General features: G+C 43.1%; 1 protein-coding gene across 6 annotated transcripts in view; it reads left to right on the top strand.

Moving 5' to 3' along the window:
- LOC139548921 (schwannomin-interacting protein 1-like) overlaps positions 1–14,471 on the top strand; it is a 324,597-nt gene that overhangs the window by 244,528 nt on the left and 65,598 nt on the right. Inside the window, exon 1 of one of the 6 annotated variants that reach the window (XM_071358881.1) lies at positions 10,916–11,094. The exons of 2 other annotated variants lie outside the window; for them this stretch is intronic. In XM_071358881.1, the coding sequence (XP_071214982.1) occupies positions 10,999–11,094 (96 nt within the window). In that variant the 5' untranslated portion in view covers positions 10,916–10,998. Of the gene's footprint in view, positions 1–10,915; positions 11,463–11,929; positions 11,978–12,788; positions 12,816–14,471 lie in introns of those variants that run through there. 3 more of the 6 variants (XM_071358884.1, XM_071358882.1, XM_071358883.1) reach the window with 3 other exon arrangements.

Below are 14,471 nucleotides of genomic sequence, written 5' to 3'. Positions count from 1 at the left end.
TATCAGACAGCTTTTCCAGCCCACAGAACACATGCAGCCCGCTGTGCTTATCAGACAGCTTTTCCAGCCCACAGAACACATGCAGCCCGCTGTGCTTATCAGACAGCTTTTCCAGCCCACAGAACACATGCAGCCCGCTGTGCTTATCAGACAGCTTTTCCAGCCCACAGAACACATGCAGCCCGCTGTGCTTATCAGACAGCTTTTCCAGCCCACAGAACACATGCAGCCCGCTGTGCTTATCAAACAGCTTTTCCAGCCCACAGAACACATGCAGCCCGCTGTGCTTATCAAACAGCTTTTCCAGCCCACAGAACACATGCAGCCCGCTGTGCTTATCAGACAGCTTTTCCAGCCCACAGAACAGGTGCAGCCCGATGTGCTTATCAAACAGCTTTTCCAGCCCACAGAACACATGCAGGCTGTCACCATACAGGCCAGACCTGGGCACTGAGGGAGGGGGTGAGGGCTAAGGTGGCACAGGGGAAGAGGAAGCTTGTGCTGGGCATAAGAACACCCACCCCCAGCTCTCTCAGCTGGTGCCAGTATGGGAGGGAGCATGCATGACTTGCTCTGAGGTGAGAAGAGGCAGGGAGACGAGGCAGGGAGGTTTGGAGGGAGTAGAGAAGGAGGGAAAGATTAACAGACTGATGCGGGATGGCGGTTTGAAAGCTTCGGCTCTCTTCTCCCTCTCTCCTCTCAGAGGGGGCCCTCTGATGACGTTAGTGTCCATTAAAGTTTCAGCGTGTTTACACAAGGTGAACACAGCCTCCAGCCATCCACCTTCAACCCCCCTCCTTCCCCTCCTCTTCCCAACTCCCCTCCCCACCCCACTCCCTCCTCTGTCGTCTGTATAGAGCTGCTGCAGAGGAGAACATGTTTAGGGTGGGGTTAGGAGGGAAGTGAACAGATACAAGGATTCTCACTGCATCTCTCACAAGTGTGGTCATCTATAGGATGTCTAGGGTAATAATTACAATCATGTAACAACATGGATATAATGTTGAGAAAGATGATATATATTGTACAGTATATGTTTAGGAAGACATACAGTGGGACGGGACACCAGAAAGTGCTAGGTTTGTTTCGTCATGGTGCTACTTTGTATCAGAAAGCCCTTATCAGGTGACCCCAACCCACTGATATACATCTGCACTGCAGAAACAACTCTGTTGCTAGGTGACTCAGCAACACAAACCATTTCACATTGACATTTTACACAGAAGAATGGAAGGTTGATATTATTTGTAACACGTTCTCTCCATCTGTAACATCTTCTCTGATTCAAGATTACCTGGACGTACAATGCTTAATCATGTATGATTCCCTTCTCTCTCACTGTCAGATACAGTCCCTTCAGAAAGTATTCACACCCCTCGACAACTTATTACACATTTTGTTGTGTTACAGCCTGAATTCAAAATGGATGAAATGGATGTTTTGTCACCCGTCTACACACAATACCCCATAATGACAAAGTGAAAACATGTTTTTAGAAATGAGAGAAAAAAATATATTTAATCAATTTCGAATTCATGCTGTAACACAACAAAATGTGTAATAAGTCAAGGGGGATGAGTACTTTGTGAAGGGACTGTATATGTTCCCTGGCAGCCAGCAATATAGACAGCTCTGCTGCCAGAGAGCAGGAGACAGGGAGAGAGGTTTAGAAATAGGGAACGAGTGATGGGAGATGTAGAGAAATAAATAAAGAGAAGATGAAAGAGATAATAGCGGGGGGAGGTAGAGATGGAGCAAGGAAGACAGAGAGAAGAAGGGAGAGAGATGAAGGGAGCGGTTGAGAAGTGTGCTTATGCGTGATGGTGTCGATAATCTCTCCTCGAGCGTGGTGCAGTGTGGAACGGTCCCCGAGGGGCGCGAGGTGAGGCCTTTTTTCGGGAGAGAGCACACAGGGACCTCTCCGTTATCCACTCTGGGTGTGACAGCACATGCATTTCAGCTGGAGTGGCTCGCTGCCATTATGGCTCTCACGCATTAGTGGCTGCACAAGAGTGGCCTGCCTTTTTATCCATTACAGCTCTGAGTCAGTCACAGTTGCTGAACCCGCTGTCATTAGTTAACCTAGTCTGGAGTAACTGCGCGGGGAAAGCCACCTGTTGGCTAATATTTAGCCACGGCTGTTATAATATACAGTGAGTGTACAAAAGATTAAGAACAACCCCCATTTGCCCTCTGAACTGCCTTAATTCGTCAGGATATGGACTCTACAAGGTGTCAAAGCGTTCCACAGGGATTCTGGCCCATGTTGACTCCAATGCTTCCCACAGTTGTGTCAAGTTGGCTGGATGTCCTTTTGGTGGTAGACCATTCTTGATACACACGGGAAACTGTTGAGTGTGAAAAACCTGGCACCTACTACCATACCCTGTTCAAAGGCACTTCAATCTTTTGTCTTGCCCATTCACACTCTGAATGGCACACATACACAATCCATGTCTCAATTGTCTCAAGGCTTAAAAATCATTTTTTAACCTGTCTCCTCCCCTTCATCTACACAAATTTAAGTGGATTTAACATCAATAAGGGATCATAGCTTTCACCTGGATTCACCTGGTCAGTCTATGTCATGTAAAGAGCAGGTGTCCATAATGTTTTGTGCACTCAGTGTATTATAGGCACTTTACAATGGAGTGTAATTAGTTGTTTCTACCTGTGTTTGTCAAACCAAACCCTAGCTCTTTAATTCAATCAAGACCTCCTTTCTGTATTCGTTGCTCTGTATCAGTATGGCTTTTCATTAATGGATTAAGTCTAATCATCACTGTTGTATTTCATAATCCACTTCAAGTGCCTGACTATGAAAGTTCACTCTAGTTTAATATGATCTCATTTTCTTCCTGTCTCTTGGATTACTTGTGTAATCTCTGAACATCATTCTGTCAGAACTGTGACCTAGGCAGCCAACCCACACCCGTTTTTCCACTGTATAGGATCCTTTTACAGTAATCACCATGAAAATAGATGTAGTCCACGGAGTGCTCCAAAACTGCATTTGACAGCGAAAGGCCCCTCCATCCTTGTTGTGTCTTTTTTTCAAAAACCTAAAAGACAATTTCCCATTGTCTCCCTCCTTGAAGTGCGACGTTTAATTTCTTCCCCGACATCCCATCGGTCTTGCTAAAGGACTTGAGTGCCGTTTCTCTAAATGCGTTTGTTCTACTCACTAGCGCTCACCTCTTTTCTCTCTCCTGAAGTGTTTCAACTAAAGCGCTCCCTCACATCACAAACAGTTTCTGTGCACCTCAAAGTGGCACACGTTTGCTGCCTGTCTTTAGTACCAATCAGGACTAAAGGCGAATGCAGAGATCTTTAGAGAGAATATAATATAAGTCCTTTAGGGGTTCTTATTTGTTGCGTGTTGTTTTTGATGAGTCTTCATTTCAGGCTGTATAGTGCCCCAAAGTGGAGTTCATAATACTGATGAATATATTGAATATACAGTGGCACGAAAAAGTATGTGAACCCTTTGGAATTACCTGGATTTCTGCATAAATTAGTCATACAATTTGATCTGATCTTCATCTTAGTCAGAATAATAGACAAACACAGTGTGCTTAAACTAATAACACACAAACAATTATACCAATTTATGCAGAAATCCAGGTAATTCCAAAGGGATCACATACTTTTTCTTGCCACTGTATTGATAAAAGTCACCTTGTCCCAGAGAGATCTAAACATAACGCCAGGGTAAGCCTACACAAAAAACAGCCCTTATTTTAAGTGTTTCTAAAATCCTCTATGGGAAAAATTAATGGTGGAAAAACGATTGGGACCATTTCCCTATTTAACTGCTTGGTTTTATGTGTATTATGACTCATACTGTGGTGCTCTATGGGTCTCATTGCTATTCTGCTGTCTTGCATGCACCTACTGTAATACAGTACAATAACATAAGTATCAATGAATATGTGAATATGCATGATGATTGAGGGTAGATGTAAAGCTCATAATGCAATCATCCCCCTAGCCCTCTGTTGTCATCATGTGGCTTATAGCCAAGAACACAGAAACAGTCTTCCTCTATTCCTCCTTCTGTCTCTGTCTCTGTCTCTGTCTCTGTCTCTGTCTCTGTCTCTGTCTCTGTCTCTGTCTCTCTCTCTGTCTCTGTCTCTCTCTCTCTCATATTCTTCCAACCTCTTTTTCTTGTCTTCCCTTCTTTCACTCTTTAGCTCTCCTTATTTCCCTCTCATTTTCTATCCCCCCCTCCTCTCTCTCTCTTCCCTCTATCTCGCTTCTCTCCTCTTCCTCTCTCAGTCCGTCTGTCAGATGTGTTGTTGAGTTATGAGGATTTGTGCGAGTATGTGAAGAGGGACAGAGTGGTGTCTGGTGACTCCGAACAATGAATAATTGGTCTGGACAGCATTCTGCCACCTTCCAGGTCCCCTGCTGTCGTCATGATGTTGCACAAACCTTGTCTACAGCCTGTCACATCCTCCACCCACTCAGGTGTAATGGAGTTGTCACCTATGATCTGATCTGAAGTCAACTGTGTTTAACCATCTAATGGTTCAAGTTAGGATTGTTGGGAGGGTAATCTGATTCTAGACCTGTGTTCAGGGGGACAATTTCAACGTGGAGCAACAACACACCTCAGTCGCAGACACAGGACTGCCTTCCTCTCCACCTCCCCTCCACAATTCTCTTTCTCTCTCCATCTTTTTATTCCCTCTCTAAATCAATCTGCTCTTCCTCTCCCCCTGCGGATCTCTGCATTTAGTCATTTACGGCGTAGGTGGAGAATAGCAGGAGCGTTGCATGCTTAAAGCGCCTGAGACGTGTTCCAATTTGGTGTGGGCAATAAATTGTGTGTATGTCGGGCAGGAAACTGTGTCCCTCGCTATCTGTAGTGCTGACAGGGCAGAGAGACAGAGATGGGCATTGATGTGTGCCAGTCCAGCCAGCTGAGGGACCAGACACAGTCTGAGTCTCACAGTTGCTCTCTCTGACTTAAAGGACTAGTTCACTATTTTACAACTTGATGTTAGATGGTTTCTCACCCTGAAAGAAGTCTATGGCCGGGAGAAACTTGAATCCATGGTTCCGTTTTCTTTATACAACCATTACTAACTTTAGCCACCGCTAGCAAAAAATCTATGGAAGTGATGGGGGCATGTGAGCATGTATTTTTTTATGGCCAAATCACCTTTACGTAACATCAAATCAAATATGTCATTGATTTCAGGTGATTTTAACATTTTTCTGAACATGCTCATCATGCCACTGTCACCTCCGTAGTTCTTTAGGTAGTGGTGGCTGAAGTTAGTAATGGCCGTTTTAAAGAAAATTGAACCATGAACCAATAGTTTGTCCTGGTCCATAGACTACTTTCAGGGTAAGGAACCATCTAACATCAAGTTGTAAAATAGTGAACTAGTCCTTTAACTGCTGGGCTAGCTGTTTTTTTATGCCTTGTTGCAGAAAAGAGAAGGATCTCAAGAGAGAAGCTATGGCAATATAAATGTGTAGCTGTTGAGATTAGGGTTGCAAAGCTATCGGTAATTTACCAAAGTTCACGGAATCTTCAGTAATTTTGGTAATTAACAGAAAATCTTTGGCAATCTATCGGAACTTTGGTAATTTATTCTTGAATAACTTGAAGAAAATATATTCATATATATAGTAATCATTTATTATATTGGTGTCCATATTGTCCATGAGTTTCTAGTAGATAGACCATATGGTTCAAGAGAAAATAGTCTAATTACTGAAAAAAGCATCTAATCAACAATGGCATTATTTTTATTAACTCTGCAACACCTCCAACTATTGACTTCTTTCACAACTTCCACCAGTTTGACGCCAAAAGATTGACAACAAATACATATTGACATGGTCAATAAATAAAAAGGTTGTAAAATAATATATAAAGGATATTTCATGCTGAAACCTTCATATTAAACACCAATGGTATTCACTAAATGTATGGTTTATATTTAGGATGTTTTACAGCTCTGTCATACATGTTTTTATTTTAAAATCATGTTATTTAAATATTTCATATATTTTACATGTGTTAAGGCCAAGCAGAAGGGCGAGAGATGATTACCGACACCTGTGATAATCTGAAATACCCAAATGAGCCACTAGATGTCTTGTGATAGATTACATAAAATCCTTGAAAGATACCCACATTCTGGTAGTTTACTGTTAAACCTTCAACGTTTCCAGTAATAAACTCTCCCTTTGCAACCCTAGTTGATAGAGTGAGAGTGAGTCTCAGCCCTTTGAAGAAATAATGTTGATAGTATTCTGTATATTCTAACTATGAGGTCTGAAAGAGAGACAGGGAGAGAGGGGAGGAGAGAGAGGCAGGCGAGAGGATGTTAAACTGAGAAGTATCAGGACCCTAACACTAAAACATTGAGCGTTCTCTCCACTTTGGTACAGGGTTAAAGGGCCTGGGGGACCACGCAGGCCCGGGCCTATATTTTTCCCCCTCCCACAGGAGGCCTCTCCTAGCTTGGCTACTTTAGTTAATTACCATCCCCTGCCTTCCCTCTAATTAGCAGTAGCCTTCAGTTTGATGTAATCAGCTCCTACGCCGATCCTGATCTCTCCTGTCACACTGATGACTCAGGTCACAACTTAGAATTATAACTCATGAAGTTAATAAGCAAACTCTCTCAAACTTCACTGGCTGTATCCGTACGGGGCAGGGTAAATGTCAATTCTACTTCCATTCAGTCAATTGAGGAGATAAACGGAAATTCCAATTCAAAAAGGAAAATGTGCCATTTATTTTCAATTAAGATCATTCTTGCATCAACATCATCATTCCACATGAATTCTACTCCTTTCGTATTATCTCCTGTCTGTCTTCTGTAGGCTGGTGGCAGTGCAGAACTGCAGATAGATGTGTTCATTCTATTAAGGGTTTATAAGGTCTGCGGACACATGATAAATGTGGAGCACTGTGGCTGGGTGACTGATTCACTCCTATTAAAACAAAGACATATTACACAAACTCAGCATTCCAATTATATTTGACCCAGGAAAGAACACTCCACAGATAGGCTCCAGTTTGGAGTCTGATGTGCTTGTCATCTTAATGAATCTAATGAATGGCTTTCTACACTGTTCAGGGAAAAAATATGCCACTTGATGTTTTTCTAGCAACTCATTTCACACTTCATTAACGGCTAACGTTGTTCATCATATCAAATGGTACAATGATAGAATCAGGTGTTAATCATCAACCTAAATGTAAGCAGCTTTCCTCAGCTAACCCATTCTGCATGAAACAACATGAAACACACACACACATCCTACCCGCTTTCTCTAAACTCACATCGTTTTAACACAGAGGCAATTGTCATACTTCATTGTTAGGCTGAATACCTGTCCTTCCCATTCACATACCCTGTTGATATTCAGTACCAGTGAGTCATTCAGCCAGTCAAAGATCAGATCTCCATTGTGAACATCTGACATTCATCAATGACAGCCTGTCTCCCTCTCCCAATGCTCCCACAAGGTTTTGGTATTTGGTATCTTGGGGTAGAGGTAGTTGGTATCTGGGGACCGTCGCTCTGTAGGATTCTCAGGTCTTGATTTTTTTTACCCATCCGCCTGACAAGACATGGCAGGAGATTGTGACCTGAGAGGAGAGGGTTGTTAGTATTCCCATGTGGGATTCAGTGTCTCCTAACCTAAAAGGTAATTTCCCCACTCAAGGCTTGAAGGTTGTACCACAGCCATGTCCAGACCTGTTTTTTACGGTTCAGTTTCTGTTGTGTGGTTCAACTCGTCTTATTTCAAGGGTGTTCTTTTTATTCCTGCTGTTCTGACATGAAAGAAAAAGAGAGAGAGAGAGAAAGAGAGACTGTTCTCCCTGTGTGGAAGCCTCCAAGGTCACTGTCTGTATTCCTCCGTCAGAGTGGGTGACTTCCTGACGAGGCAGACAGCTTCCATTTCTCAACCACTGTCAGGCGGTCTGGTTTTTAAACGCCTGTGAGACGGATATAAGCAGAGGAATGAATATGTTCCCTGTTTTTCCAAGTATTATCTGAAAGGTTTTTTTCTAGTCCTTATCTCTCTGTCAGTAATAGGACCTCAGTGATATCTGTCAGATAGATAGTTTCACCATGCAGCCCAGCTCTGGGTGATTGGCAGATAGACAGTTCCAGGTAGATCTGGGATGAATTCTGTGCCCCTCCGAGCACCCATATGACGGGTGAGGCTTGTTGGCTGGCAGTTTCATAGCCACCTCACTGTTCATTGGCACTGCAGGGCATAGTGATAGAAACACAACAGGGTTTAGGTGCCTGGGGTGAGCCGTACTGTGTGATGTTGACTGGTGAACTTCCATTGACCACCTGTCCTAAATCAAAAAGTACAGTAAAAGTCATCTGCAGTACGGTCTTCTTTTGAAGATTGGTTGAAGACATCGATCAAAAGCCTTCTGAGTGAACTGACATGGACATCTCTATCATGTCGTTTAAGATCTTCTCTGACGCTTCACAGATGTTTTCTGGTCCAATTTGTAAAGGGCGGAGAGGAATTTTGGATCAAATAATTGCTATGGCTTTTACTTGAAGGGAGGTAATAAAGGAACTTCAAAAAGGTTGGGTATTGCAGTTGAGGGTGTGGGGTTGTAAATGGGGGGGTACGTAGAAGACTAAAACACACTAGATTAGCCTCCTGTTGACAAGCTAATTGCCCGGTGAGAGTGTTAACTCACCCACATCACGTTCCTCACTAGATGAGGAACCCAAAAGTGTCTCAGCTTCCCTAAAGGCATTTAACTATCTGGTAGCTCACTCTGCCTCTGTGACCAATTGGCGTTTGGGGGATTTGTCTGATGAGAAGTGGGGGAAGCGGGAAATAAGGGAATGGGAGGTGTGAGGGGGAGATAGCGATAGGGCCCCGCTGCATCTCTCTTTGGGGAGATCCCTGATGGTGGTGTCCCCTCTGTAGCGAGGAGAGTGTCTCAGTGAGGGGTCTTTGAAGTAGTGCTCTTTCATTACCAGGACGTAATCCTTTGTGCTGCTATTATATATTTATATATCTGTACACCGCTCCGCTCCCATCCTCCTCCAATAAACTATGTTTAGAGGTTTAAATCTAGGCCGTGCAGCGAATGTGTGTTATAGGTGGTTGTAATGCTCTGAGTCTTAATTTGATACCCATGTCTGAAAATGCTGTACTGAACAAAAATATAAACACAACATGCAACAATTTTAAAGATTTGACTGAGTTACAGTTAATATAAGGAAATCAGTCAATTGAAATACATGAATTAGGCTCTAATCTATGGATTTCACATGACTGGGCAGGGGTGCAGCCAGGCCCACCCACAATGAGTTTTTCCCCACAAAAGGGCTTTATTACAGACATAAATACTCCTCAGCATCCCCCCTGAACCCCCACAGACAATCCCGCAGGTGAAGAAGCCTGATGTGGAGCTTCTGGGCTGGCATGGATACAAATGGTCTGCGATTGTGAGGCCGGTTGGACGTACTGCCAAATTTTCTAAAACGATGTTCAATTCAATTCTCTGGCAACAGCTCTGGTGGACATTCCTGCAGTCAGCATGCCAATTGCACGCTCCCTCAAAACTTGAGACATCAGTGGCGTTGTGTTGTGTGACAAAACTGCACATTTTTAAGTGGCCTTTTATTGTCCCCAGCACAAGGTGCACCTGTGTAATAATCATGCTGTTTAATCAGCTTCTGAGATGCCACATGTGTCAGGTGGATGGATTATCTTGGCAAAGGATAAATTATCACTAACAGGAATGTAAATACATTTTTCCCCAACATTTGAGAGAAATAAGCTTTTTGTGCGTATGGAAAATGTGTTGGATTTTTTTTTCAGCTCATGAACCATGGGACCAACACTTTACATGTCGCGTTTATATTTTTGTTCAGTGTATATTACCAGTTCCAATCATAAAACATGTCAGAGGAATAACATGTTTGTGTTAACCCTGTCTCAACCCTGTGAGTGCAGCTGTCCATATGTGCATGTGGTGCATTCAACAGTGGTAAATCTCAGATTACATCCTACCCCCTGAGCACAGACATCAGTTCAACTACGACTTGTGAAGTCAATGTGAAATCAACAAAACATTTCACCATGTCATTGGATTAAGGTTAAAAGATGGGTGAAAAAAAGACGAAATGCCCTTATGTTGATGATTTATTTGCAAATCCAATTAGTTTCCCACGTTGATTCAACGGCATTGATTTTTGGGATTGAAAGGACTTGGAAATAACATTGATTTTTGGGATTGAAAGGACTTGTAAATAACATTGATTCAACCCGTTTTTGCCCAGTGGGTGTTCTTTACTACTTTTGGATAGAGGTAGTGCACTATATGGAGAATAGGCCTTGGCCAAAAGTGAGATGGAGAATGAGATGTCAGAGGTCTCTAGCCAAAAGTAGAGCACTATATGGAATAGGGTGTGATTTAAGACACAGCCAGTGAATTCTGTGGACAGTGCTGCCCAGTGCCACCCTACTGCATGGCAGTCTGGCAAAGGACTGAGACTAAACAGAGCTTGGTAACAAAACAGACCACAACTCTCTGGGCCAAAACACGGGTCTGTCCAGAAGACTAGATCTATCTTTATGATCCTCAACACAGCACTTCAATTACAAAGGACATGACAGCAGTATCCTTGAGATGTCCAAGGCTGCTTATAGCTTATTTATTCACCGTGTGACAGAAACTGTTCCAAACCTATTCAGAACACCAGGGCATCTTGAATTATTCAACTAGATATAGTGTTGGGCTCTTTCTCTCTCTCTCTTTTCTCTCTCTCTCTCTACTGTATGTCCCTCTCTGCCTATATTTCTCTCTCTGTCTCTTTCCCTCAATATACCATTCGCAAGGTCAGTGAGTGCAGAAGGCAGGGCTACTGTTCTGTCGTCAGTTTGTCCTCAGAGCAGCCTGCTGCGATAGAGCGCTGGAGAAGTTGAGACGCCGCTGTGGCAGGGAGCTTCTTTGCTTGTGTGTGAGCGTTAAGTTGAATGCACTGGAAAGCAGAGATACGTGCGAGGCTGACTTGTGCGGACGATAAAAACGCGCGGAGAGAGACACATTCACATTCTCTCGCCAATCACTCTGTGAGTTTCTGTGTGCATGCGCTGAACAGTAGAAGCGACGTTTGACGTCTGTACCGGGAAAGAAGAGAGGAGAGGCGATCTGGGAGCGCGCAATTCTTTTTTAACTCATCTATTTTAGATTTTTTTAACGTGTCTTATTTTTACTCATTCTCGGGAGGGTTCAAGGGTTGGGCTCCGCGGCGGATACACACAGAGCAATGACTGGACTGGCATACGCTCTCAACAATCTACCGGCTTTCTGTAATATCTCCGGGTAGCGGATAATATCCTCATCATCTCCCGGGTGCACTGACAAATAAAGATCCAATTGTTGTCTGGTATTGACTTTAAAATGTCTTGAGACAAGAGATCTTACAGAGAAAATGACAGTAAGTATTGGTGCTGCGTTTGTTGTTATGGCTATTCAACCCATAGGCTGGGCTATTTGCGTTACCTTAATTTATGTCTTTTATAGGTCATCGGTCATACTAGATTTATTTAGAATAGGCTGTTTTCTGTCATTCAGACATTTTAATATAGGGCGTTTGCAGGTTAGTAGACTATCATTAGTACAGTCGGTGCCTGAGCAGGTATATTATAGGATATAGGCTGTCTTATTCAATAGCCTATATCAGCCTAACCATGGAGGGGTAAACATTGTTTATTGATATGTAGTGCAGTGTGGTCTATTGATAGGAACCCTGTCGTCAGTGTGGTCTCGTTATTTTGGTTGTCATCTGCGTTGTGAAATTGGATGGTACTGTCACCGCTGTTGCCGGGGGATATGAGGTTTTCCCGTGACTTTTTTGGGAACATTACATCATTTGAGGATGAATGACTCTGCAGATGGCTATATGCGCTCTATCTGTTTATGAAGTTGATACAGTATTTACCTGCATTAAAGGTTTGTATTAATTGGCATCGACTGAACACACTTTACCACAGCGGGTAGGCTATTGCAAAGAGCAGAGGTTTGGGTAGCCTAAATGCCACCCTGGGGCATGGGCGTTAAATGTAATGACCATTTAGCCTAATAAGCAAGTGCAAAAATGGTTTTGTAGCTTATTCAAAAGTACATTAAAATGACAGGGGTTTATTATTGTGGCCAGTGTCCCCTCCAAGACACGAATTAAACCCAAAACACCCGCCTTGCTGTCGGGGTGGGGTTCCGCGCAGCTGTCAATTTGCATGTATTGTACGGCCAAATCCACCCAGTGTAGGCTACGAGGTTAATCGGAGAGAGGATGAACCAAAGCGGGCCCCACCGCTCCCCCGCCCGGCTGTCTTGACGGGATTTTTCTCCTTCTGAATCACTTTAAATAATAAGGCTACACATTTTACACGGACTCAAATGAACCGACGCCAAAAAATGTATTAATATGATAATACAGGAGCTGGAAGCGTCACTTTAATTCCGACGGGTTTGATAGGCCTAGAGCTGTAATATTCTTTTTAGAATTATACAGGGTACGCTACGCTCTTTCTGGAGCCGTTGCACTTTTAACGACTCGCAGGTTAAAACGGATTCCCACGGATTCCCCACTATAGGCTAAAGCGGTAGCCTACTTTAATGGCTGGAGATAAAGGAAACACGCCATGATCCCTTACCTAGCTTCTTAGTTGTAATGTACAGAGTAGGCTAATATAATCGTCTTTGAATAATTTTGGGATGGCAGGCCGACTTTCGAATAAAAGCGGCCGGATGGATCACTGAAAGAGCCGGTGTTTTGATGAGCATTTTGGTAAGGTTTGCTACATTGTAGCCACATTGTAAGGAACGCGCACCACTCTTTAAACGCCTGCGCATGGATTCGTGACCTCGTGTAGAAGATATGTCACATGTAGCCTACACAACATTCTGATCTTGAATCTTAATTCTAAACGTGACTGGACTCGGGGATATGGGGCGAGGTGCAGGATGCGCGCATATGTCCCCCCGCCTAGATGTCAACTAGCCACCTACGACATTGACACTAGGTGCAAGCTATCAATCGGTGTGTCAACCCCCTTTTCAGATGTTGTCCTTATTAAAATAGTCCACATTCACAATATAAAATCAATGTAACGAAACATTGACATTTTGCGAGAGTGTGAGTTACAGTGAGCCACTATTGCCAACAGCTCGGCTGTTACCAGCCTGACCCCCCGATTATACTGGTTTGTCTGGGTCTGGGAGAAGAAATTAAATAGCAGTCCCGTTGGATGTAGGAAAGGAAAGGAATAGAATAATCTATCAAACAAGGATCTTTACTATAAAGAGATTGTATGGTTATTGCCTAGAATGAGCAAAGAAGTATAAAGATACTGAAATTGTTTTTAAATCCAAGTCTCTGGATGGAACAATGGTCCATGTTCCATAAAAAAATGGTTCATTAGGTCTGAATGAAGTTGTGTTCTGTATAGTTACACTGCGTCAATAAATTGAACGTCTCTAAGGAGTTGAGTCACAGTTTTGAATCACTGGGTAGATTAATTCAACTGGCGACTAACATCAGTGATGACACAGACATAAAGTTAGGTGTGATGTGTATAGATTAGGTGCTGGTATCATTTAATCTGTAGGTCTGCATATAAATGGCATATTAACTGTTATTACATAGTTATAAGCAGACCTTAAATATTAACTCGTGGATACCATGTTTATGTCTCTGTGTCCAGTATGAAGGAAGTTAGAGGTAGTTTCCCGAGTCACTGCTAACTAACGTTAGCGCAATGACTGGAAGTCTATGGGTATCTACTAGCATGCTAAGTATCCCGTTAAGATAAGTCTTATCGAATGTGGTTGGGGGAAAAGGGTTACTGGTGAGGTGCTTGTCTATGTTGGTGGTTGTACTGATTGTTTTTAATGTCAGGGTTTGCACTTTTTTTATTCAAATGTATTGCAATCATTTAAACAACACTTTGTGTGAACTCCATTCTTGGGTGTATTTCAAAATGAACAGGCCACAAGAAAAATGAAGGACAATAAACATCATCAATCAGTCTTAGTGTGTTGGATGCATAACAATTCCTTTTTCCAGTTGTGACTTTGAATACATTGCTGCTGCTTGTTTTTCATTCACTTTTAAAAGTGATGCCAGGCGCTATGTTAATGCGGCCGCTAAAAAAAAGAGGTGAAAACACTCAAAGAGGTTCAGGTCACGCTGAGATTTGTGGAGGCCCATAAACAAGGAGGGCATTTTCATTAAGTTGGTAATCAATCAGACAGTGATTGCTCTGGCACTGGACAACAACAGCAACACACACTGTGGCCTCACACTGTGGCCTCACACTGCAGACAGTCAAGGTCAGACAGCCACCCTGGACTCATCTGTTTAAGTCACTCACAGCCACTGCAATGCATGTTATATATAAAGCCATGGCAGTGGCATTCACCTCGGGACGATTGGAGAAAGAGA

The sequence above is a fragment of the Salvelinus alpinus genome, chromosome 22 (assembly GCF_045679555.1).
Source record: "Salvelinus alpinus chromosome 22, SLU_Salpinus.1, whole genome shotgun sequence".
In the NCBI taxonomy this organism is placed as follows: Eukaryota; Metazoa; Chordata; class Actinopteri; order Salmoniformes; family Salmonidae; genus Salvelinus; species Salvelinus alpinus.
The sequence above is the reverse complement of the archived record's forward strand: the minus strand, read 5'-3'. Positions and strand labels throughout refer to the sequence as shown.